Source organism: Trichoplusia ni, unplaced genomic scaffold (assembly GCF_003590095.1).
Source record: "Trichoplusia ni isolate ovarian cell line Hi5 unplaced genomic scaffold, tn1 tig00002984, whole genome shotgun sequence".
Taxonomy (NCBI): domain Eukaryota; kingdom Metazoa; phylum Arthropoda; class Insecta; order Lepidoptera; family Noctuidae; genus Trichoplusia; species Trichoplusia ni.
Window position 1 is genome coordinate 194,229 of NW_020800313.1, and position 26,724 is coordinate 220,952.

Here is a 26,724-nt window from a genome sequence, read left to right on the forward strand (position 1 = left end):
GTCATCCTTGTTCGAACTCCAGTCCCAACAAAAGCTTATTATGTACTGTCTCTGTCTTTCTTATTCAATTTAACGTTGAAAGAAAGAGACCGAGACCAGAAAGATTAAAACCTATGTCTATGTATAATATCAGCCTATAGACATGTTTGTTATGTATACTGAGGTTTATTCGGTTTATGTTTTTTTTTTCAGTGTTTGTTTCAAAATGTATGCCTCATCATTTGAAAGGGTAGCAATTATCGTGTTTAAAACGATTTTTGCACTTTTATATAATCATATAGGTACCCAATTGGATTACGCAATTTTTCTGATTGGAATTTGAATGCACCATGATTTTTGTTCCATTCTCACGAAAAAAAATTCTAAAATTTATTTCTTATGTTAATTTCTATTCGATACTATTCGATTTCTATCACCAAAATCAATTTTTTAAGGCTTGGAGTATTCACAAATTAGCGTACGAAAAATGACAAATGAAAGGGTTTATTTCAGAACGAAAGTTATGTGGTCAATGGCCGCATGTATTGTTAATTTGTTTACGTTTGGATTGTTATAAAATTGGTGTAATACTATTGCATTGATAAGTGTCTAGTATAAAATATAGATATTTTAATTACACCTTCAAGTTCAGTGTTAAATGAGAAATATGTACCAATAATTTAATCATGTGAAGTGCGATTATTGACAGTCGAGGATGTAATTCTTTTCGAGGTAGAAATTATCTTGTGAGTTTATTATTGTTTTGAACTTGTGATAATTATTTCACAAGATGACGAGCTTCCAAGTGTACGATCTGGTTGCTGGGCTAAAATCTCGCCATGCCGAGAGTCGACATAAAGCTATCCGGGAATTGTTGCACTTCACCAAAACAGACCTCCGGGAGATGTCCCAGGAGTCTTTAACGCAAGTACTGGATGACTTTAACAAGCAAATACACACTCTAACCTGTAGCTACGACAATAATGAGAAGAGGGCAGGGATTCTGATCATTGGTATGTACTTTATAGGTTATACTATTTCTATTTGTAATTATGTCAATTATGCCCATAAGGATATGAAAGTTTTACCTACTTTAGCGATAAAACATGCTCTAAAACTCGTAACAAAGTGAACAATATTTTGATTTCTTGAAATAAGTAGTGATGCCCTTGACTTTTTTTTTTAGTTTGTCTTATTGGTGGTGATACAGAGACAACAAAAGCAAGAAATGTACGATACGCAAACTACCTTCGGAATGTATTTCCGTCAACTGATTTGAATGTCTTAGAGCTAGGGGCTAAGACTATGGGTAGACTTGCAGTCACACTCGGTATTAAGAGAGGTGAATATCTGGAATATGAAATTAAAAGGGCTTATGGCTGGCTAGCAGAGGAAAGAAATGAAGGCAAAAGACTTTCAGCTGTGTTGATACTGAGAGAATTGGCTATCGCTCTACCATCCATCTTCTTCCAACACATAAATGGCTTCTTCAACCACATCATGATACCTCTACGAGATCCCAAAGAGCAGATTCGAGAAGCTGCAGCTAAAGCAGTAAGGGCAGCACTAGTCATAACATCTCAGAGGGAAATACCAGAGCAGAGTAATAAAGCTCACTGGTACATACAGTGTTATGAGCAGTCCATGTTGTCTTTTGCTGAACAACCTGGAAGGGACAGGGGTCTCACTAGAGATGACCATGTGCATGGTGCACTCTTAATACTAAATGAACTCTTACGATGTGCAAACAGTGCTTGGGAAAAGAAATACACAACACTGATGCAAAAACTGGATTCAGAGCAGGATATATCTGATGACATGACATCTCTTAACACTAAAGTGCAAAATTATTGGACAAATCAACATTTCCCAGATGAGAAAAACCAGCCTGCTATTATTTATGAATCAAGTATCTGTAAAAAACTGATTGAAGAGAAGTATGAGAAGATTTGTGCTGGTTAGTGATACTGTCTAAAAATAATACTTTTAATAGAGTGTAATTTTTTTTAATATGTACTGAGTTTTGCTAATAATATTTTTTATTACAGATGTAATGGCTCAACAGATATCAAGGGCACATAATGTACATCAAATGCTTTTGTTAATGATACCAAGGCTGGCGGCTTTTAACAGGGAAGCATTTGCAAAAAAACACCTGAAATCCACTATAAATCATTTAATTACCTTCTTGCGAGGAAGGGAGAAGGAAAAGGCCATGGCATTCACCACTTTAGGCCTTATTTGTGTTGCAGTTGAGTCTGATGTACAACAATATTTAAGCAGGATTATTGAAATTATTAAATTAACTTTACCACTTAAAGACACGCCCAAAAAACGTAATGGCTCTGACACGCCATTGTTTAACTGTGTTACGTTATTGGGTTTCGCTATGAAGGAAGATGTTGCTAATGAAGTCAAGGAACTCCTGGATCCAATGTGCGCTACAGGCTTGAGTCCACAGCTGACGACCTGCTTTAAAGAACTCAGTCAAAACCTTCCATCTTTAAAGAAAGAAATAACTGATCGATTACTCAACATGCTATCTTTGATATTGAGGAAAAAGCCATATGCTCCAAATAATGGTGAAAACCAAATAGTTCACATGTTTACTAATGCATTGTTAGTGGAACCTCATGACGCCACCAAATTAGTTTTGGCATTACGCACGCTTGGTTCATTCGACTTTGAATGGAATAATACACTCATGTCCTTCATTCGGAGATGTACTGACCATTATCTTTTAAGTGAGCAGCAGGATATAAGAATAGAAGCAGTTAAAACTACTTCGAAGTTACTGATAAAAGCGGTCGAAAGGTGTTCTCAAACAAATTCGCGAACATTGAACGTTATCGTTGACGAATCTCTCGGTAAACTGTTATCTGTTGGTCGATCAGATTTTGACCATGAAGTTCGTTACCGAGTTCTCGAGATATTCACTAATCCAATATTCGACAGATATTTGGCTGTTGAGGAACATTTGAATTGCCTCTTTGTTGCTATTAATGACTCTAACAATGATGTAAGTGAATTAGCATTGTGTTTAGTCGGAAGGCTGAGCAATTTGAACCCTAGCTACACTATACCGACATTGCGACAACTGTTTGTGCAAGTTTTGATGGAGCTCCAACATTCAGAATCGACTCGTAATAAAGAACAAGCCCTCAGAATGGTAAACAATATCATTTCGCATGCACCGAGAATAACACGTCAATTTGTAGACACGATACTTAATGTATTGGTGCCAAAGCTAAAAGCAGAGGCAGATAATTCCACGATGGTAACGACTATTTTGAAGGCTATAGGCGATTTAGCCGAGGTAAATGGTGGTGGAACTGCCTTAAATAAATGGTTGCCACAACTGATGTCCATTCAGATTGATATTCTGTCTGATCCTAATCAACCTGAGAAGAGGAGTATTGCTCTCTGGTCATTTGGTCAAGTGGTTAGTGCTACGGGTCATGTGGTTACTCCTTATATGGAATATCCCCATTTAATGGATTTGTTGTTGAGCTTTATGAAAACGGAGCAGCAAACAAGAGATCGCCGCGAAACGATCCGCGTCTTGGGCTTACTTGGAGCTCTTGACCCATACAAACATAAAGTTAACCAGGGCTTAATAGATTTTCAGACTGTGTCCACTTTAATACCCGCTTCTGATTCAAATAATGAAAACATTGACTTGAATGTAAGTGATATGGTCGTGAATATGTCACCATTAATTCTTGATGAGTTTTACCCGGCCATTGTTCTCACTTCTCTGATGAGAATGCTGCGGGACCCAATGTTGACACAACATCATACCAGCGTTGTGAATTCAGTTACCTTGATATTCCAATCTTTAGGTATCAAGTGTGTGCCCTACATCTCACGCGTAACACCAAGCTTATTATATGTAATACGAACCACTGACAATATCATCTTTCGCGAGTTTTTGCTGACACAATTAGCGCAACTCATTTCTGTGGTTAAAATTCACATTAGGAACTATTTAGAGGACATTTTTGACATTATAAAGGAATACTGGACACCCAACAGCCAATTACAGCCGACCCTTATAATGTTGGTGGAAAACATAACTATTGCTATAGGAACAGAATTCAAAGTTTACCTTCGTAAGATCCTGCCAAACATCTTAAGAGTACTAAAATATGATAACAGCAAGGATAAAATCTTGACAGAAAAGCTATTACTTACCGTACAAAAGTTTGAGAACAATCTAGACGATGTTTTGTTATCTATTGTGCCGGCTATAACAGCGCTCTTTGATGGAAGAAATGTTCCGATGTCAATATCAAAGCTAGCTATGGAAACTATGGAACACTTGTCCATGTACTTGTATTTTAGGCCGTATTCAGCAGCAATAATACAAGCTCTTGCAAAAGTTTTGGATAACAACCCATCTTTGCGGCAAACAGCTATGAACACACTTTGCGCATTGATCGTGCAACTGGGTCGTGAATATATTGACTACATCCCATCAGTGGATAGAATACTGATCAAACATAAAATACAATGTCCAAACTATATAGTTTTGGTATCGCGGTTGCAAGCTATCTCTACATTGGCGTCCGATGATGACTATTTAGATGAGAATCGACTACGACTAAGAAATCAAAAGACTGATGTAAGTAGTAATATTTTCAATTGTTTCACAACTATTCCTATATGAGATATGATTTCGTCATATTTGTTTTGTAGGTGGTTGGTCCGGGTGAAATACAAACCATACAAAAGTTGTCATTGAACGTGACCAGTTTACGAAAATGTTGGTCAGTGAAAAATATTGTTTCTAAAGAAGATTGGATCGAATGGCTGAGACAATTGAGTGTGGGCTTCTTAAACGAGTCTAATAGCCCTGCTATAAGGTACCTTGTCACATAAATCTATATTTATTTGAATGTTTTGTATAAACGTATACCTATACTCTCATTCTGATGTTTATTGCAGAGCATGTTCAGAACTGGCTCAGAATTACCCTCAGTTGTCGAGTGAGTTGTTTAACGCGGCGTTTATGTCGTGTTGGACGGAGCTGGATGACAAGTCCCGCAAGGAGCTTGTCCAGGCGCTAGAGCACGCGCTTACTGTTCCGGATGCTCCGGAGTTGGCACTCGCCGTCCTCAACCTGGCTGAATTCTTGGAACATTGTGAAAAAGGAGCTCTTCCTATATCTATTAAGTTACTCGGCGATACAGCTATTAATTGTCGAGCTTATGCCAAAGCATTATATTATAAGGTATTTTCTTATAACATTCCAGATTACCTGTGAGTTGCTAAGTAATTTAACTAGCCCAGTCTTTAATCTCCAATACTTACGTTTTCAGGAACAAGAGTACAAAAGAAATCCCACTAAACAAGTCATTGAGGCTCTGATACATATAAATAATAAACTTCAAAGGAAAGAAGCGAGCAATGGTTTACTTGAAAAGGTTATCGTGCAAAAGAAGAACGGAGAAAGTTCCATTAGCGTTCACTTTAGGTGGTATGAAAAGTTGCATAACTGGGATCAAGCTCTAGACTTGTACAGTAAGAAATTAGAGGTCGACCCACAGGATGACGAGTCGCGCTTGGGAATGATGAGGTGTTTAGAGGCTTTAGGAGAATGGAGGAAAATATACAACATCACTACAGAGCAGGCTGATAGTATGTCCGAGGACTTCAAGAAGAAGTCAGCTAAAATAGCAGCCGCGGCCTCGTGGGGCTTACAAGAATGGGATTCAATGCGAAAATATGTCGAAAACATCTCAGATGAAACCCAAGAAGGTGCATTCTATAGAGCGATCCTGGCCATTCATGAAGGACAATGGTCAGAGTCGAGGCACTACATCGATTCTGCTAGAACTTTGTTAGACTTGGAGTTAACCGCCGTAGTCGGAGAAAGTTATCAACGAGCATACGGAACTCTAGTTAACGCACAGTTACTGACAGAATTAGAAGAAGTGGTCACTTACAAACTCGTTGAAGAAAGAAGGAATCCTATCCGTAAATGTTGGTGGTTGAGACTACAAGGAGGTCAGCGGTTGGTTGAAGATTGGAGGAAAATGTTACAGATACGCAGCCTAGTGATGTCGCCGCGCGAGGACTTCCAGACATGGCTGAAGTTCGCATCTTTATGTAGAAAGACCGGCGCTATTAATCAAGCTCACAAAATAGTCCTATCTATATTAGGTTGCGATCCTATCACAAATCCGGATGTCTTATTGCGAATGCAAGACCCTAGAATTGTATTAGCGTATAGTAAAAACTTATGGGATGCTGGCAACAAGCGTTACGCTTACGATGTTCTGCTAAGATTTGTGGATAATGCTGAAACGGATAAAGAACCCGATAATGACGAACATTGCCGGTTATTAGCACGCTGTCACTTAAAACTTGGCTCATGGTGCGAATCTCTACAAGAAGTCAACGAGCTCTCTATCCCGGAAATATTAAGGAATTACGCAACTGCGACGTATCTCGCGCCAGACTGGTACAAGGCGTGCCATGCGTGGGCTTGTATGAACTTTGAAACAGTATTATTCTACAAACAACAAGACAATATATCTGAGAGTAGCTTGGCCGGGGGCTCTGGAGAGAAAAAAGTATCCAGAGCTGATTTTATAAATACTCACACCATACCAGCTATAGAAGGATTCTTTAAGTCTATAAGCTTGTCTAACGGCAGTGCTTTACAGGATACGCTAAGACTTTTGACGTTGTGGTTTGACCACGGTCACCATCCGGCGATATATGATGCTCTATTTGAAGGTATAAGGCAGATCGATGTAAAGATTTGGTTACAAGTAATACCGCAGCTAATAGCTCGCATTGATTCACCAAGGAGTTTGGTAGCCAAGTTAGTTCACATACTCCTTATAGATATCGGCAAGTTACATCCTCAAGCCCTGGTGTACCCTCTTACGGTGGCAACAAAATCGTCCTTTGTCACTAGAAAGAATGCAGCTAACTATATATTGAAGACGATGTGCGCCCATTCACAAAATCTAGTTAACGAAGCTGCGATAATATCTGAGGAGCTGATAAAAGTAGCGATACTGTGGCACGACCAGGTGTTTATAGCTCTTGACGAAGCATCTAGGTTAGTAATGTTCTATGTAACATCTATCTTCTGTATCAAACAGTTTTTTTATGTTTTGGTGACTATTCCAATGTTTTCAGATTATACTTTAGTGAGAAGGACTACAGGGGTATGTTTAAGACGCTAGATAAAATGCATGCGATGCTGGACCGGCCCCCGGAGACATTGAAAGAAGTATCCTTCCTTCAGATGTATGGGAGGGATCTACAGGAAGCTCATCGCTGGTTAGAACTCTATAAGGTATGGTTTATTTCTTTATTATTTTATCTTATCTACAAGACTCAGATGTGTTGACATATTCAATCAATTATACCTATATAATAATTTGCCATGAGTCCAGGGACCAACCACCATATTTTAAGATAAGATAGTTGCAGGTCTGGAAGAAACAGGTGTAGTACGCCGTCCTGCTCACACAGCTGCAACAAAATCTATCTTAAAAGGCGATTGCTGGTCCCCAAGTGGTGTCAAAAGTTTGAGCATCAATCTTATTTTTTTATCAGGTGTCTTACCACTTAAATATTTATTTGTAGGAGACTGGCGAGAACAGATACCTGAACGAGGCGTGGGACCTGTACTACCACGTGGTACGTCGCATCGCGTCGCAGTTCCGCTCGCTGACGTCACTGGAGCTGCAGTACGTCAGCAAGAGGCTCCACACCTGCAAGGACTACGAGCTGGCCGTGCCTGGCTCCTACGTGCCCAACGAGAAGGTCATCCGGATATCGCATATACATAGCCATTTGCAAGTTAGTAAATTTTATATTTGTACTAGTTTTTCTTACACGACGGATACCTATAGCTATACTTTTTTGAGAATCATAATATTTTAAAATGATATTTTTTTTTCGTAAATGAAAATTCTAAATTGCGATAATAATTAATCGCAAATGAATTCCGCGAGACTGCAACTTTGAGAAAAAAGTAACCTACCTAATATTATTGAACACAGACTCGTATAAAAGTTCGCTACGGTGCTTTCAGTTTTCCGTTTTGTTTCCAAAGTTCTAGCCAAAGTAAAGTATTTAACAATATTTTCTTTATTTTAGGTAATCAAATCAAAGCAGCGTCCTCGACGGTTAACAATCCAAGGCTCAGACGGCAAACAATACATGTTCCTTCTAAAAGGCCACGAGGATCTTCGACAAGACGAGAGGGTCATGCAACTGTTTGGTCTGGTCAACACACTCCTGCAGGCTGACACCAACACGTACCGACATGACTTGGCGATACAGCGGTACGCGGTCATACCGCTGTCGCCGAACTCTGGGCTCATAGGCTGGGTGCCACAGTGTGATACCCTGTACAACCTGATCAGTGACTACAGAGACAAAAAGTCTAACAAAATGGCGCTTAACACAGAACAGCAGATTATGTTGCGGATGGCGTCTGATTATCAGAAGCTTATGTTGAAGCATAAGGTGCGTAAAGTGTTTTAAGGTAGATTAATTTCAAAAGTTATGTGAGTTGCTTTACCTGTGTAATTTGATGCAGCTGTAAGAGTGGATAGTTTCTTAAAGGTCATATTAGGTTTCCGATTGAGTTTAAGAGATATGTTTAAGTAAAAATCGAACTAACTCCTTGACCTAAATTGAAATTTGTATCTCCCCTGTTACTAATTCTAGCATCTTTTTTTATCATCCTACATAGGTGGAAGTCTTTGAGTACACACTTTCTCAAACGCCTGGGAACGATTTGTCTCGTCTCCTCTGGCTGAAGAGTCCGTCAGCGGAGGCTTGGTTCGAGCGACGCACCAACTACACGCGGTCGCTGGCCGTCATGAGCATGGTGGGCTACATCCTGGGGCTCGGGGACCGACACCCCTCTAACATCATGCTCCACAGGGTCACGGGGAAAGTCCTACACATAGACTTTGGTGACTGCTTCGAAGTAACCCAGTCAAGAGACAAGTTCCCAGAGAAAATACCTTTCAGATTGACAAGGATGCTTATCAATGCTATGGAGGTAAGTTTGAAAGTCCTTTACTATAATACTCTTATAATAATATGTGACAGTAATTTCAGTTAGACATAAGATATCGCTATCAGTCTCTCCCTAATTGATGTCGGAGTTTGTTATCTCCTGTAAGCCTCTTAACATACCTTTGACAAATTTCACTCGTGCTTGTCCCTCACTGATGATAATAACAATGTGATACGCATACGAATACGAAAAAGCGTTGGTGTGTGCCCGGATTTGAGCCTACAGCCTTTGACTTGTCCAGCAGTCCAACGCTTAAGCTATTACATTCCATTATTATACGGACCATTAAGCTATCACACGTTGCATGTACATTGTATTACTATTGTATTTATATATACTCTGATTGTCAATCCATGAATCTTCATCCCTTTTACCGAAACCGAGCTTGCGCTTGCGTATAACAGTAAACTATTAGATAATAGTATACTGTTTTATATATTTATATTTTATATATTACTAATAAATAATACCCAGTTTTTGTTAGACCACTGAGTGTTCAATAATCTGAACATCTGCATCATCAGAGTTTCTATTACATTTCTTGATCGAGGTTGAAAATATCAAATGAAATGCCATAAGTATATTTATGTTTTATCGTGTTTTGACGTAACAACTTTATTTAAGTCGTGATGTAAAACGATGTTTATTACTCAAGAATGATTACGATCGTCAGATGCAACAACGTTTATTTGCTATTTTTACAAGTACATAGAAGATTGTTGTTTAATTAAAAGCGCGGCAAAATAAATTGGCAGCTATGTGTCTGTTTACTATATCCATTTGATCTCGTTGACCTCGGGCTTAGAAAAGCGCAAATTATCTAATGTGAAACTGTATTTAAACCGTGTGACATATAGACATAACAGTTTTTTTAAACGGCGTTTGTGTTTCATTCCTTTTAAAATTTCGAGCTGGTTTCTTTCAAAATATGATACTTTTGACCAAAATTAAGTGCCAGAATACGTGGCTATATCTCAAAATCTGTATCACTTTTAAGAAAAAATATATAGGGGCAACATGCAGATATAAGTATGTCAGTCGTCCCGCCCCTCTAAAGCACGATTCTCATGAAATATAGGTAAGTGATGAACACGTCACGTGACACCTCTCAACTACGGTTTATTTTATCTAGCTCACTGCGTCCCAGCTAGGCAAATGCCTCGCCAAAATCCTACCATGCCCTTTCCTGGGCCATTAGGAACCGGCCCACGTGGTACCTATACGTGTAATCATCTCGCCACCGCTTCTGCGGCACCGTCCATCCTCTAGGTGGCCAAACTGACCCCATATTAGCCTGGCTGTCTTCTTGCCGACATCAGTAATCTCAGTTTTTTAACGCAGCATGGTGATTGGGATTTTGTCTTGTATTTTAACACCAAGCAGAATTTAAAAATATTTTGAGGAAGCTTCGATAATTTTCGGTAGTTGGCATGGATTACAACATTCCTTGCTTTTTTATGATATTTGCAACTAGAAAGCGTTCCATAGCTCCTTGGCAAATTCTAAGGCGGAACTTTTCAGAGTCGTTGAGAGACCAGCTCAGACCTGCAACTGTGTATTTTTGACAGAAGACCTTAATAATCCTGTTAACATTTTCTTAGGTGACAGGCATCGAAGGCACGTACCGTTCGACGTGCGAGTCAGTGATGCATGTGCTACACAAGCACCGTGACAGCGTCATGGCTGTGCTTGAGGCCTTTGTGTACGATCCACTGCTGAACTGGCGGCTCGTTGACAACGAACACCATTCCTTGACGGAATCCTCATTCTCATCAGACATCGACTCCTCATACACCCTCCCGAGCCGAAGTCGCAATCATTTACACTACGAATCTCTGGAAATGCCCCCTGAAGCTAACCTGAACAAGCGAGCGCTCTCTATTCTCAACAGGATAAGAGACAAGTTGACTGGAAGAGACTTCCCTCACGTTGAGGCTGTCGTCAGCGTGCCTAAACAAGTGGACCTGCTGATTAGACAAGCGACGAACAATGAGAACCTGTGTCAGTGCTACATCGGTTGGTGTCCATACTGGTAAACCAGTAATAAACTGAGGAGTAACAAAATATACTTGAAATCTATTCTCGTGTTGTGTGAGAAAAGACGCTGTTCATACATTGTATTTATTCTGTAATTATAATTTAAAATGCTGAAAGCGTGAAGAGTGATAACATTTATTAGCTATATAATGTAAATACTTGTGCTATGTTACTTGCAAACATAGTTTTGTTGCTCTTACATAAGAATCGTCAGAGTAGTAAAACTGCGTTATCTGTATTTGCATTTCACATAATTTTATAACCATGTTTATAGTGTAAAAATATGTCACTTAAATAAGACTAAATATTATACTAAGTTAAATATGATTATAAGTTAATATTAATATTTATTTAAAAGTATAATTTAGATAATGATTTTGTTATATTTGTTAATGCCAATTTCAGAGCTTTCTCAGATGACCCTCCGATCTGCTACCAACTATAAATCTCTTATCTTAGTGATAATCTTAGCTCGCGAATGAAAGTATTATTTTATGTTTACCACCGAAAACAAGATCAACAGACTATCTAGAATCGTTAATAATATTCAGTGGAAGATGATTGCTTGATTATTGATGGATTAGAAATGATAACGCGTTATACAAGCATGCCATATTCTTACAACAGGCTTATCGCTTAATACAATAAAAAGCTATTTTTTTCTCACTAAACAAAACGCCATTGTTCCCTGTTCTCTTTGTTATTGATTGTGTTTAATAAAAGTTTAACTTACTCTGTAAGTCTGAAATGATATCACAATTTTGTTTTGGCATTTAATTTTAAAGCATTTATTGTTATTGAATCCATGTTTGTTGTTACTTCTGTTTTTGTAAATATCTATTATAAGTGAAAGCTTCACGTCAGACGCGTCGCCATACGCTGTGTATATTGGACCTATTACCTATTAGTATAGCATTTGTAAATTTAAGACGCAATAAAACATATAAAGCTTTTCGGCTTTTTATTTCGAATTTACTTACGTATTTTATTGATCACGATACCCAAGGATAGCATTAATTTAGAGGAGTCACTTTACTAAAACTATTTCTATAAAATATTGTCCTTTTTATAGCTTATGTAAGATAAGGGCAATAGGTTTGAAAGCGTAGTGCACAGCACATCGTCAAAGGTGGGCCTGCTCAGAAATACTTCTATATCTCCATCGGAGCCGCGGAACTCGCTGAGCGTCTGCCGGCAGACTCCGCAGGGCGCCGTGAAGTCCTGCTGGTGCGCCACCACGGCCACCGTCTTGAACTTCAAGTGGCCTTCACTCACGGCCTTCCCGATAGCCGTCCTCTCCGCGCACAGCGTCGGCGATAGCGTCGAGTTCTCGATGTTGCAACCCGTGTAAACTTTGCCCTCCTCTTCGGTAAATATCGCACATCCTACGGCGAAGTTAGAATACGGACAGTATGACCTTTTCCTTACTTCAGCCGCAGTTTTGATCAAATTTTGAACATGTTCACCTGAAAACATAAGTTTACGTAATATTGTAGAGTCTATTGAATAGGGCTCAATAGGGGATATAACTATCTATTGGTACGCCGTAGGGACAATCAAACTGCTGGCTGGCAGACTTTTTTCGCAGAAGCATAATATTATGACGACAAGATAACTAGAAGATATAAAAACATTCGATAACGAAATAGATAAAAACGATTTAAATACGAAAAAGAATTCTCGCTGTTGTTCAACCCATAATATATAATAAGGGTTTAATAAAGATCGAAATAGTCCTCCGACGGAATAAAAACATGAAGTGCTTCAGTTTGCCGTATGAACAGGGCTCCAATTCTACTATTTACAATGGTCGATGAATAAATGAAAATTACACTTTTCGTATTCTCTCTCTCTTAAATTTTTTTTCTACACAATAATGGGAAATTCACTACGGGATTTCGACAGTTAATTTCGAATTATTGGTTTGGCAAAATTATTAAGAGAACAGGAATAAACACACAGTCAAACCGTTGCAACGGTTTTGTGGGGCTTAGTAAGTTACCTACCTTTTTGTTTAAAGATAAATAAATAAAAATAATAAAATAAAAATTTCAAATTTAATCCAATTCATCATCGGCCCTTGTAAATAGCAGAATCGGGGCCCAGATTTGTTGCAGATTTTTCCAACCTTTAAATCCAACTCCCATACAGGCCCCTTCGTTAGGATGTGATAAATCATACTTTGCCATCGGTACTTACTTATAAGTAGGAATAGGTACCTACCCCTTGCTTCTTGCGTTTTTTCTGATATGCGTGGAAACTACTTACCTTATATATTTAGATAGAAATAGACACTATATAGTATTATTATATTCATAACAGTCTACATCATGCATGTTGATGTATAAGAATCATCTTAATTTTATGCAGATTATTTAAAGCGGAAAACGATAATGAACTTGTACTACTAAATTTAATATATTGTCTTAGCATAGTTTAGATTTTTTAAGTACCCATTCTAAAGTCATTATTACCGCTACCTCAAAACAATTAGAAGAGTAATTTAAAATGAACGACCACTCCGTAAATATTAGAAACTAAATTAAGGCAAGAAAGAGCTATAACAATCTAAGATTTAATCTACATTAGTTTTTAGTCATAGGTATCAATTTGAAGGGCATCAAGTTTACCGTAGGCAACTGATTAGGTTTTGTGTTAGATATATAGCAGCTAAATATTTGTTAATAAAATCTTTGTGCCAGTAATTCACGGTTATCTAGGTCATAAGTCCTAAAAATAGATGGAGTCATTCAAAAATAGCTCGGAAACAGTAATATGTAGGGACAACACTTCAATCGAACAAAGATGTAAACACAACGCAAAAATTTGAAAATAATTTAATTACTTAGTAAAGATTTCATTAATTAAATACGCAGATAAAGAGCTTTAAAATTTATCAGACTACGGTACTTACTCAAAGAGTTGAAATCAACAATTTTAAAATTATCCATGAGCACTCGTTCGCGTAACAAATCGTACGAAGTTGTAGAATAGGCGCCCAGCGCACTCTGCGGTCACCGGCCAACTGGTTAAGTCAAACGATCGTTGATTAGATAGTGCTTTATGATTGAATATCCCTTGTGACAACCAACGTGCTATTTCTTTTTCAAAAGACTGCCGCGCACTGGAACCAATTACTTTCTTCACGCATGAAGGGACTGCGGTCTTAACGGACTTTTGTTAAACTACTTATATTTATAAACCTTTTTATTTACTTGTTCACTGTATGCATTCTAGAATTAGATGTAAGTTAGAGGCTAAAACAAGTACCTGAAAAGCAATAAAAATATTAAAAGAGTAAGTGATTTCTTTGCGAAGTTTTATTTATTTCCTTATAAACTTGACATTTCGACTGCAGCTACAATTAAATATTACAACCATGAATAGGGCATGTGGTTGTGTCCTTAAAAACGTAATTATTGGCGGTGAATGTGAGTTTCTCTATATTCAGTAATTTGATACGAGGTTCGGTGATCGTTATAACATTGCGACATTCTTTAAGCAACGCAATAATTGCATGATGTATTATATGCACCATATTTATGTTGATTCCTATAATTTTACTTACGTTATTGCTTTTGTAGTATTTCAGAGCTTTAGCAGAACCTCGAGAGGTAAGATACATGAGTATAAGATATTTTTATATTTTTCGCACGTAATGTTGTCCTAGTTCCCAATATTCAGTCTGTGGCTGGTCGGAATTCTCACGGCCATCCACTTCAGTATTTATCTGTTTATCAATATAGGAAACTCGACTATACCGAGTTGTTTACTCTATTATCAGGAAATTGACTTAATAGTTGTGTTATGTTGGTAATAGAAACAATAGATACGACTTAGATCTATTAAGGATTACATACATAAAAATAACTGCGTTTATTCTCTGACTCTTTTCAAAAATAGTACTTTTATGTATTCTATCTTCTCTTTAAATTATCTCACTGAATTAAATCTCTTTGATTGCGTGTTAACAATAGCAATTAGGTAGATAAAATGAAATAAAATCGCTGCAAGTAAAACTACCAGATAACAACAAAACGTTTATTTCGTGAAAAACAAAGATTAATTTATAATATGGCATATTAAACATAGCCTATTTACAAATGGTATGCCATCTTACACGTAACATTGAAATATAACGTTATCACAATAGAGGCACAATTTTAATATTCCCTAAAGAAACAAACGTATAAATATTTTAGAGAACTGCAGCCGTACAGTACTATCTATGAATTACGAAAATTACCAGGGCCCAAATTCTGCTATTTGAATGACACCAAATGACACCTTTCGTATTCTCTTAAAGATTTTTTCTACACAATAATCGGAAATTTAGTACGGGACGGTACACTCAAGGTCAATATAATTAACTTCCAATTATTGTATTGGCAAAATGCTTAATAGAATAGGAAAAAATCCAAATTTAATCCAATTGCCATTCATTCATCGGCCATTTTAAAATAGCAGAATCGACGCCCTGTTGCAGTTCTAGTTCAACTAAAGGGGGTCATACACTACGCTGAATCTCACTTCCTTTCAAATGCTGTGTTTACGCCGAGCAGTGGTTATCGAGTTGGTGTGTAAAAACACATCCCTCGCTAGGCATTTCTGTGTTGAAAATGCACAAGCCACAATACAACTTATTTATTATAAGAGCTGGGTGCTAACGGTCGTTAATTAGGGCTTCTAGGCATATACTTTATAATTATGTAGGTACTTGTTAAACACTGTACTAACTGTAATAAGGCTGCCTACACCATCGATTCAGAGTAGCGTGATACCCTAAACCTTAGTACCTACATACGGCACATTTATAACAATTTAAGTATGATTGTTCCAGTCCATAGAATATAAAGGCAGATAACATCCATCACGACTAAAGTAACGCATTTTGTTTGTAAATGTACCAACTAAACTAACTTATATTTTGTCCATACATATGAATAAATAACCCTTCAGAAATGTGAATACCAATGCATAATTTAATGCAGAAATTAATTCCAATTAATGGTTTAATGTGATTATTTTATTACATACAGGCGAGAAAGCCTGATACGGACTGGGGTGAAAGCGAGATAATGATCTACATTTCACAGGGCGGGCGGGAGCGTCTTGTATCCACAACGGCAAAACTTCTACATTCCGAATTTACAGTAAAAGCACGTGCAAGGCAAAAAAAACGTTTGCCACAGAAGTAAGAAGTACAGATAATGCACCATAATCAACAGTTGATTTAGAGTACTATTCAGAGTGAAGATTATATCAATGTGTCACCTTACATGTCAATGACTCAGTATAGCGATCAGCTGACTACACGTGGTAGCAACAACATACAATAAACCCGTAATTGTGAGTCATATCAGGGGCCTTATTATGATGAATTAAGGCCACCACATACTTCACACACTTCGTTAAATAAAAACAAGACTAAGCTGTCTTTTTGATGACAAAATGTTTTCTTTCTTTTACTTGACAGTTGCAGTAAGTGTTCATAATAAACCCCCTATACTTTATTTACACTTTTGGCTTAGCCAGCAACACACTCATATTACAAATACAATGTGGTTTCATTAGAATATAAAGTCACGAAATTATACTGAATCTTAAAAAAATATAATTCAATGTTGTGCCTGATCATCAATCGACTATAACAAAAATAAACTTTAAGGCCTTGAAATAAAGCCGTCTCACGTCTTTTGTATGTGGCTATGACAAAGTCTCATGCTCACTGGTAAAAATAAAAATAGTGCATATAATATACCTATTCGTAAAGTTATCGACAAATTGCTGTAATGCAATTATATAAATGCAAGACAGGAATTCGAAAAAAAAACTGAATATATTTATAATGATTAAATCACTGAAGAAGTTCTTATGACAGTACTTTTTTTATTCAGCAAAAGCAAATACGTTTATTAACAAAAAAAACAAAACTTTTGAAAATTATTCTTACGTATAAAACGCACAACTCATTTATGCGTTTTGTTAAAATTGCGAAAAGCGTAATTGGAAAGGAACATTCAGGGTAAATTGCATCACAATTATACATCAAACATTGGACAAACTTACGGTATAACTATAAAAATTGTTTTGAAACCTGAGCGATTACCGCCACATGTTAAAGTAATATGATTGCATTTGTAGAGTTTCAGTTCCCAAAGTTAAATAACTTTAAGCCGCGGCGGTAAGACTTTCTGAGCGCAAAGTAGTGTGATTCAGATCAATTCAAACATTACACGTCAATTTTAACTATAGTAAAATAAAAAACCCCATCTTAAAAATAAGTCTTAAATATATTGATGACTGAAAATTTTATAATGCTTCGGACGAAGCGTTTCTATATTATAGGTTTGGGTAATATAGGTATGATGTGTTCATGATTACGCTTACAAAATTAATATATGTTGTACAAGTGTACACATAAACTATATGTCATAACAGCATAACATGCAGCCCGCAACTGTAGGTGACGTCACTTATTATTTGCGTACGCGCATGTCTATTTCAACCAATCAGAAGCGTTGGCACTAATTTATTTATTGATTGCTATGCTCTTGTGACATATATTTCGTACGTTAAAGATATACCTACTAGCTAAAACAGTTACCAGAAGGGACACCAGCCGACATAGCACTGGCAGAGGTTTTCATTGCTTGTTGCTTGCTGGATGAGCAGGTCGACCTGCTTCTGAACGGTTACTATTTCATCGATATGAGGGAAGTCGCGGCCAGTGAGCTTGTCGCGCACACGGTTGACTATAGCCAGCGCACGCTTGTTGAGGTTGGTTTCAGCAGGCGGGTCGAGGGCTTCAGGCCTACTGGATGGAGGTGAGGCAGGGGAAGGTCCAGTGTCATCAGCTCGTGACCTCCTCGCCGCGTCTATGAGCCTCCAGTTCAACAGCGGGTCGTATACGAAGGCCTCAAGCACGGCCATCACGCTGTCCTTGTGTCGGTGGAGTACCTCCATCACCGACTCGCACGTTCGACGGTACGTGCCCTCTATACCCGTTACCTAATAGAGGCAAGACATGTACATGAAATACAAGGCAGAAAACAATAGCAAGTACGTCAGCCGTATAATCCAATTAAAAATAGATGTTATTGCTACAAATAATGTAAGTGAGCTTGTTCATCACGACTTATCTATCTGTCCATGGAATACAAGTAGTAATGTACTAGTAATATATCTGCGTCATTTGTCTGAGAAGTTACAATTACATCCTACGTCATACTATGAAAATATTTTTTGGAAGCAATCTCAAATTCTACAGACTATTACATACCTCCATAGCATTGATGAGCATCCTAGTTAATCTGAAGGGTATTTTCTCTGGGAACTTGTCCCTTGTGACAGCTACTTCGAAGCAGTCGCCGAAGTCGATGTGCAGGAACTTGCCCGTGACTCTATCCAACATGATGTTGGAGGGGTGTCGGTCCCCGAGCCCCAGGATGTAGCCCACCATACTCATGACGGCCAGAGACCGCGTGTAGTTCGTACGCCGTTCAAACCACACCTCGGATGACGGACTCTTCAGCCAGAGCAACTTGGCTAGGTCATCGCCTGCCGTATGTTCCAGTGCGTGTTCAAAAACTTCCACCTATGAGAATTAATTAAAAGTATTATTATTGAAAATATGGAAAAAGGATTAAATTACTCTGAATATCGACAGGTACCTTCTGCATCAACATGAGTTTATCCAAATCCGACGCCATCCTCTGCATGATTCTGTGTTCAATATTCAACAGACACTTCCTCTTCTCCCGGTAGTCCCTTATAAGCGAGTGTAGCGTATCACAATGCGGGACCCATCCGATCAACCCGGAGTTAGTGGACAGAGGTATGACGGCGTATCTCTGGATGGCTAAGTCCCTCCGGAAGGTGTCCGGATCAGCCTGCAGGAGTGTGTTGACTAGACCGAACAGCTGCATGACCCTCTCGTCTTGTCGAAGATCCTCGTGACCTTTGAGTAGGAAAATGTAGTCTTTGCCGTTGGAGCCGCGGATGCAGAGCCGACGAGGACGTTGCTTCGATGTTATGACCTAATAATGGACATTATTGTGATTAGTATTTTAATAAAGATAAAAAATATTGTCCTGGGCTCAAGAAGTCAAAAAGAGAATCTGTAGATTATAAAATCATAGGTTTTCAGAAATGTAATCAAGTCCGACTTAAACCTTATCCTGACCTTACTTAAGAAAAAATCTATTTCAAAGTCTTTAAGAAACACGTATTTTTAAATTCCTTGCATACTATTAGACAATCAAGAGCTATGCTATCAAGCAAGTGACTGAAATGCGACTAACCTGCAAACTGCTCTGTATGTGTGCGATACGGATCAGATCCTGATCGGGAACATAGGATCCGGGCACGGCCAGCTCGAGGTCGCGGCAGTTCAGCAGACGTGGGCTCACGTACTGCAACTCCAGTGACGTCAGCTGCGGCAGCTGCCGGCTGATCCGGCGGAACACGTGGTAGTACAGGTCCCACGCCTGGTTCAGATCGCGGACCTGACCAGACTCCTACAAAGAAAATAAACACAAAATATTAACCTAGACAGTTAGATAGTAAAAAAATAATAAATGGCTTTATTGTTTTAAAATGAACTGAGAACTAACATCACGCTGAAGTTTCATTTACTGTACCATGATCATTTATTGTTAGCGCAATGTTTTAGAAAAAAATACGTAACCATACATTATTATTTAATAAAAAGTTTGTTTTTACTAATAGTATAAAATTTCAAGCAGTTACCTTATACCGGTTACAACACTCCTGTGCTTCGTTAAGACCTCTTCCGTATGCCTGACTGAAAGACACTTCCTTTAATGTCTGTGGTCCTCGTTCTAACATGGCGTGCAACGGTTCTAACGTCTTGAACATAGCATTGACGTCGTTCTCACTGAAATATAACCGAGACGCTTCTTCCAGAGCCTCATGCCACTGTTCGTGCCAAAGAATAGCTACTCTGATCAGCTCTTCGGAGATCATAGCAGCCTGGTTCACTAAGTTACTAGAGTGAGTACACATGGACTTCAAAATTTGATTGGCAGCGTTCTTTCGAGCGACGAAAGACGACTTTGAGGCTACTGTCAATGGATACACTAAAGCTTGAGGATGTGATTTCCCAATATCAATCAACAAAGAGTGGATTAATTTGCCGACTAAAGCTCGCGGTGTGTCAATTCTAGCTATTAGCTGAGGAATGACTTGTAGCCAAACATTGATTTCAATTGTTCTAATGCCTTCAACAAGCGCTTCATGAACTGCTGGGTAGTGGCCATAATCAAACCATAGAGTCAACAAACGCAATGTGTCTTGAAGAGAGCTGCCGTGAGACAGTTTAATCGATTTGAAAAATCCTTCTACTGCTGGCACAGTGTGCTGCTGAATACATTCAGGCGTTGGTCTCCTTTCGCCTGAAGCACCGCCATTAGTACTAGTATCTTGGTGCTTATAGAACAGAACTGTTTCAAAGTTCATGTAGGCCCAAGCATGCCAGGCCTTGTACCAGTCTGATGACAATTTCGTAGCAGCTTCGTAGTCATGCAGAATAGCGCGAATAGAGCACTCGTTGATGCCAAGAAGAGACTCACACCATGAGCCCAGTTTCAAATGACACCGAGCTAGTAACCTGCGGTCGCCAGTATCAGCATTGTCAACATAGCGAAGTAGTTGATCATAGGCTAATTGCTTGTCGCCAGCGACCCACAAGTGTTTGGCATACGCTAGAGTCAGTCGCGGTTCGTGCGTTGGTAGTGGCAAGTCGCGGTTCTTACTCGGGTCCGTCCCCAACAACATGACCAGTGTTTTGTGTGCCTGTCGCGGCGCGCCACTCTTTCTGCACAGGGACGCAAACTTCAGCCAAGTGGCCATATCCTCTTGAGGAGTCAGAACTAGACTGCGAACTTGTAATATCCTGCGCCAGTCCTCTACCAATCTTTGCCCACCTTGCAGCCTGGTCCACCATGCTTGTCTAATTGATTCCCTCCTCTCTATAACCGATTTGTACGTAATGACTTCTTCTAATTCGGCAAGCAGCTGGGCGTTTACTAAAGCGCCGTATGCTCTCTGATAACTCTCACCGGCAACAGCTGTCAGTTCAGAATCCAATAGAGACCTTGCTTGGTCAATGAACTGTTTCGATACGCCAAATTCTCCATTGTGAATATTAAGAACAGCTCTATAGAAAGCACCGTCTTGAGTATTTTCTGGTAGAAAACTGACATATTTTGCCATGGAGTCCCACTCATTCAATCCCCAAGCAGCAGCGGCCGCCAGTCGAGCTGCTTTGTACTTTTCCTCATTAGCCATTTTGGGCCATTTCGTAGAGACTGTGTTATACAGCTCGACCCACTCTCCCAAAGCTTCGAAACACCGTAACTCGCCGAGGTACGAGTCCAAGTCAGTGGAGTCTACCGTTAACTTTTCTCCATAGAGGTCAAGTGCCTTCTCCCAGTTGTGCAATTTCTCGTACCAACGGATTTGGACTTTAAGATTAGCATCTCCAGCCTCGCGCTGAGCCATTACTCTTTCAAGCAAACCTTCAGCTGCTTCCTTTTGCTGCAGCTTGTTGTTTATATGTATTAAAGCTTCTACAACTTGAGAAGTCGCACCGTTACGGAACTCTTCCTCCTGCGGAAAAAAATAATATTCGTTAGGATGATGCTCTAAAATGATTATGAGAGATATAGAAAGTGATTCAAACCTTATAGTGCAGTGCTTTTGCGTAGGCTCTGCAGTGCATAGCTCTTTCACCTAGCAGATGTGTGGATATAGGCAGGGTTCCGCCGTCACAGTGCTCCATGAACTCGGCCAGGTTGAGCACAGTGTGGGCCAACTCAGGCGCGTCGGGTGCCGTCAGGGCTTGTTCAAGAGCATTTGAAAGCTCTATACGTGACGGGTTGTCCAGTTCCGTCCAACATGATACGAAGGCCGCATTGAATAAGTCTCGAAGAAGTTGAGAATAGTTATGTGCTAATGCCAGGCACGCCCTGAAAATATTCCGTACTGTTAGATAAAAGTGTAACTATTCTAATATATGATCTGTGTACTATGACGGTTATATTTGAAATAAGGTATAAAACTTTTCCGGAAAACGACATCTACGTCGAGCCAAGTATTCATAACTCGCTTTTGAGTAAGTATTATAACAGTTGAATAAATGGGAACTCCTCTTTGAGCAATATAATTGAACTTAGATACCTTAGAGCAGGACTATGTGACTCGGTCAGCAAGCCAATGCTGAACCTCCTTAGCCACTCCAGCCAGTCGTCCTTCGACACGCGACTGCTGACCGTCCACGCCAGCTTCAAGTTGTGCGCGTTTACGCACAGCTTGCGAATAGACTGAGAGCTATCACATGTGTAGCCCATACGACCCTGTATAAATAACATGTTTATTTTAATTAGATAGTACAAGTTAACTTAATCGTTGTAACTAATACTGACGTTAATTACCTCTTGATTGTTGTTCCGAGGCCTCCGTCTCGTGCTCTGCAAGAACTCGTCCATAGCTAATGTTTGACTAGACTGCATTCGGGATAGCAACAACTCGTAATTTTGATGCTGAATTTTATGCTTCACTACTACTTTTTGCACCAAAGGAATGAAATCTGTAAACTTGCGTCCCAGCTGAACAATTAATGCACATAAAGTGTCCATCGCCGTAGGACGCAATGCCGCGCATGTGTCTAGACTTCTTACTAAAGGATGAATAATTCTAGACACCAATTCACTGTAGTTCAATGAGTCTGACAGGTAATCAACTGTTTCCATCGCCATCTTAGCAACATTGATAGGACAATCCGACGCATCGAATAATTTTACGATTGACGGTATTACCAAGTGCATGTAGTCATCTAAATTATCTTCGAATTTTTGTAATGCAGATAACAGTTTTTCAGTCACCATCCGATCTTTGCTTGTGTCGTGAGCTAAGACTCGTAGGATTTGCGGCATGAGCTGAGGCAAGTAGACCTTAAATTCGGATCCAAGTGCTACAGCGATGTACTCAACAAGCAAAATCAAAGTAGGCTGTAAAGGACTGTTAGGCGTCCAAAACTCTTTTATCAAATCAAATATTTTGTCCAGATAGTTACGTATATGCTGTTTGACGATAGCAATCAATCTGGCTAGTTGAGTGAAGAGAAATTCTCTGAAATTATTGTTGTCTGTTGCTCGCGCTACGTAGAGAAGGCTGGGAGTGACACGCGAGATGTAAGGCACGCATTTAATTCCCAGGGACTGGAAGATAAAGGTAACAGCTTGTACCACACTAGTGTGATGCTGCTGGAGTGTTGGGTCTCGTAATATCCTCATGAGTGTTGATATCACGATAGCCGGGTAGTACTCGTCGAGAACGGGTGAAGACATGTTCACTAACATCTCACTCGTCGTCATATCGAAGTTATTCTCTTCCGCTTTACTATCGGCAACTGGCACGAGACTAGAGTCAGGCTGCTCTCCAATCAAACCTCTAGTTATCTTGTGTTTATACGGATCCAACGCCCCAAGCAAACCAAGAACACGAATAGTCTCTCTCCTGTCTTTCGGCTGTTGTTCAGTTTTTAAGAAATTTAACAGAACATCCATTAGGGTTGGATATTCGGTGTACGGTGCGACCACATATCCAGTGGCGCTGATCAGTTGCCCAAAAGCCCACAGAGCAATGCTTCTCTTCTCTGTTGCACTTGCGTCAGATAGCAGTTCCAGTAAAATACTTAATAATTCAGGTAGCCATTTCTTAAGTCCACTGTTATCTCCATGTACATCAGCTAAATCCCCAACTGCTTTCAAGACACTAATAACGACACCAGGATTCGAATCAGACTCTTTTAGCTTAGGTACCAGAACATTAAGTATTGTTTCCATATAGGGCTTGACTAGCTTTGGTGCATGAAGTATGAGGTTATCTAACATTCTAGCTGCTTGTTCTTTGTTTCTACTCATTCCAGAATGCTCTAATTCTGTCAAAAATTGTATTAAGGTTTTCCTCAGACCAGGCATCACATATGCTGGATTGACCACACTCAATCGACCCACAGTGCAAATAGCTAATTCTCTGATGGCCAAGTGTTCATCATTCATTGCCATGAAAAGGAAGCTCAAATTCTCGATCTGGGCTAAATGTGTGTCAAAAATGTTATATAAAGATTCTAATACCCAGTAACGAACTTCATAATCTGGATCTGTCACTGTCACAACCAGTAATTTACCAATCACTTCAGCAGTGAGAAGAGTTAAAGTCCTAGACGGTGTTTTCATAGTTCGTACAGTTGCGTCGGCCAATAACTTCGCCGCGGTTTTTACAGCTTCTAACCTGACTTCCTGCTGGTCACTTTGTAAGAAATGATCAGCACAGCGTCTAACAAAAGTGAGTAAACTGTGCTGACTCTCAAAATTAAAGGAGCCAAGAGTCCTCAGAGCTAGCACAATGCTAGCAGTGTCTTGTGGTTCCATAACTAAACTCATATTGCTCATCTGTTGTTCTAAACTTATTGGAACACCTGGATGTAAAAAAGGTTTATTTCTCAATACAAGAGAAAGCATGTTTAGCAATCCTTCTGATATTTCTGTTCTTAATGAAGGCAAGTTATGACTCAATTCCCTTAAGCAGATAGTCAGTGATGGGCTTAATCCTGTTGCAAACATGGCCTCCAAAATTTCCTTTATGTCATTAATGACTAGATCTTTTACAGCACTCCCAAGTAAAGTAATGCAGGCAAATATTGAGGGATCTACCCACACTCGCTTCTTAGTTTGTGTATCCCTTATAGGCAGTGTCTGTTTAATCATATCCATTATACTAGGAATATAGATTTTTATGTCATTTTCAATAGCTGCAGACATGAGACCTAATGTAGTAAAAGCCATATTCCTGTCTTTCTCACGACTCCGCAGACATGCAAGCAAGTAATTCATAGTAGAAGTCAGATATTTCTTTAAGAAAAACTCTTTGTTGAAGGCAGCTAGTCTTGGAATAATGACGAGGAGAATTTGTGGTACTCCTTGTGTTTTCAGTATACGCTGACTCATTACATCTGGAAATATACAAAATATGTTATACCAAAATCAAATCTATGGTACAGCTTAATACAAGTTAGTTATTGGTTGATGTGGTATGTTATTAACATCGGTAATTCATGTTTGATCTTGTTTAAGAATGGATTAATTTAACCTACCTTTACAAAATCTTTCAAATTTTTCAGTCAGTAACTTTCTGCACACTTCAGATTCATAAATAGGAACTGGGTATGTAACATTTTCTGTTTTAAATCCATCACACAGGTACCCTCTCTTTACTGATGGGCTGTGCAGTTTTGTGCTGATGAATATAATGTCATCAGACACTGTCACACCTTTCTGAATGTCTAAACTTTGCATTAGGTATGTGTATTTCTTTTCCCACTCAGCATTAGAACATCTTAGCAGCTCATTCAAAATTAATAGACCTCCATGGACTCTGTCCTCTTTTGACATTCCCTTCTCTTTCATGGGGACATCTTCAAAAGACAACATAGCTTCTTCATAGCATTGCATGTACCATTGAGGCTTAGCAGTTGATTGTTTGGCAGTTTCCCTTTGCGCAGTTACTACTAAGCCTGCTCTAAGAGCTTTAGCAGCTGCCTCTCGAATCTGAGGCTTTGGATCTTTCAATGCTACCAGGATATGATCAAAGAACCCTGATACTTGTTGATAGAAATATGTAGGCATAGCTATGGCTAGTTCTTTAAGTAACAACACTGCAGAGTGGCGTCTTCCTTCGTTCCGCTCTTCAGACAACCATTCAAAAGCTCTTTTGACTTCAAACTCGACGTATTCTGCTCGTTTGACCCCTGACACTGTAGCTAATCTTCCGACAGTTTTCGCAGCAAGTTCCATAACACCAACATCGGATGATGGTAGTAGATTACGAAGATAGTTCGCGAAACGTGTAATTCTTGTTTTGGTCGTGTCACAGTCTCCTCCGATAAGGCATACTGAAATATATATGTTTAATTAAGATCATTGTAAAAAATGATACGATTGATAACATAACTATTATTATTTATTTACCTATAGCTAATACACCTCCTTTCTTTTCGTGAACGTCGTTGCTGGATACCATCTCGAATATTTGATGATTAAACTCATCGAGGAACTGGGTGAGCTCCTCTTGCGGGACCTCTCTCAACTCGGTCTTCGCAAAGTGATAAAGCTCCCGGGACGTCCTTATTTGAACATCCACGTTCCGGGACTTCAGTCCCGCAACAAACGCGCCGACTTGATTAGACATCTTGTTTTGATTTTATTTCATCATGAACACAAAACAATAATGTACGCGTGATTTATAGAAGCGATTTTTTGTTCAACTTCAACAAATAAATAAACAAAGTTTTACTTCACCACACCGCTCCGTATTTGCTCATAGACAAGAACGATTTTTTTATGACTGTCAATTAGTGCTGCTCCCTTGTTTAGTATTTTACGGTTTATAAAAAGGTTCTTTGAAAGTAAATCTTTAAATAACAAATTCTCAAAATAAAAGTATAATTTAAGTTGCATTTAAAAATATTTACTGAGATTGTTATAGTAAATAATAATTTAGTGAAAGTTTGTTTAGTCCGTTAGTGGGTTTGTAAAGTAATAAATGCTCTATGGTTACATGGCCGA

At 39.0% G+C, this 26,724-nt stretch overlaps 3 protein-coding genes across 4 annotated transcripts; 1 reads left to right on the forward strand and 2 right to left on the reverse strand.

Annotated features, from left to right (window-relative positions):
• The first annotated feature begins 454 nt into the window (after positions 1-454).
• On the forward strand, positions 455-11,618 carry LOC113507623 (serine/threonine-protein kinase Tor-like). Of its 2 annotated transcripts, none has more exons than XM_026890502.1 (11): positions 455-992; positions 1,166-1,936; positions 2,028-4,603; positions 4,678-4,844; positions 4,927-5,212; positions 5,301-7,054; positions 7,135-7,294; positions 7,588-7,803; positions 8,104-8,475; positions 8,705-9,019; positions 10,639-11,618. In XM_026890502.1, the coding sequence occupies exons 1-11, from the start codon at positions 770-772 to the stop codon at positions 11,071-11,073; spliced, it is 7,275 nt and encodes a 2,424-aa protein (XP_026746303.1). In that variant the 5' UTR covers positions 455-769; the 3' UTR covers positions 11,074-11,618. The 2 variants fall into 2 exon arrangements, with proteins under 2 accessions (XP_026746303.1, XP_026746304.1); XM_026890503.1 differs by having other exon boundaries at positions 7,147-7,294.
• Positions 11,619-12,013: 395 nt separating this feature from the next.
• Positions 12,014-14,113, reverse strand: LOC113507624 (cytidine deaminase-like). The gene is made up of 2 exons (XM_026890505.1): positions 13,989-14,113; positions 12,014-12,540 (listed from the first exon to the last, which is right to left on the reverse strand). The coding sequence occupies exons 1-2, from the start codon at positions 14,023-14,025 to the stop codon at positions 12,122-12,124; spliced, it is 456 nt and encodes a 151-aa protein (XP_026746306.1). The 5' UTR covers positions 14,026-14,113; the 3' UTR covers positions 12,014-12,121.
• A 1,357-nt stretch (positions 14,114-15,470) lies between these two features.
• LOC113507625 (serine/threonine-protein kinase mTOR) lies at positions 15,471-26,516 on the reverse strand. Its single transcript, XM_026890506.1, has 10 exons — positions 26,128-26,516; positions 25,254-26,051; positions 22,531-25,112; positions 22,277-22,452; positions 21,780-22,065; positions 19,826-21,706; positions 19,378-19,593; positions 18,748-19,113; positions 18,357-18,671; positions 15,471-18,085 (listed from the first exon to the last, which is right to left on the reverse strand). Exons 1-10 carry the CDS (start codon positions 26,345-26,347, stop codon positions 17,678-17,680), a joined length of 7,248 nt encoding a protein of 2,415 aa, XP_026746307.1. The 5' UTR covers positions 26,348-26,516; the 3' UTR covers positions 15,471-17,677.
• Positions 26,517-26,724: the final 208 nt, after the last annotated feature.

Bases quoted from the DNA above. Each gene is read 5' to 3' on its own strand.
- LOC113507623 (XM_026890502.1), top strand. From the start codon at position 770: ATGACGAGCTTCCAAGTGTACGATCTGGTTGCTGGGCTAAAATCTCGC. The intron at 7,295-7,587 runs GTATGGTTTATT...ATTTATTTGTAG, and splicing joins GCTGGTTAGAACTCTATAAG to GAGACTGGCGAGAACAGATA. The intron at 9,020-10,638 runs GTAAGTTTGAAA...ACATTTTCTTAG, and splicing joins TGCTTATCAATGCTATGGAG to GTGACAGGCATCGAAGGCAC.
- LOC113507624 (XM_026890505.1), bottom strand. From the start codon at position 14,025: ATGGATAATTTTAAAATTGTTGATTTCAACTCTTTGA. The intron at 12,541-13,988 runs GTAAGTACCGTA...TTATGTTTTCAG, and splicing joins TGTTGATTTCAACTCTTTGA to GTGAACATGTTCAAAATTTG.
- LOC113507625 (XM_026890506.1), bottom strand. From the start codon at position 26,347: ATGTCTAATCAAGTCGGCGCGTTTGTTGCGGGACTGAAGTCCCGGAAC. The intron at 19,114-19,377 runs GTTAGTCGCATT...GTCCATTATTAG, and splicing joins ACATACAGAGCAGTTTGCAG to GTCATAACATCGAAGCAACG. The intron at 18,086-18,356 runs GTATGTAATAGT...TGCCTCTATTAG, and splicing joins TGCTCATCAATGCTATGGAG to GTAACGGGTATAGAGGGCAC.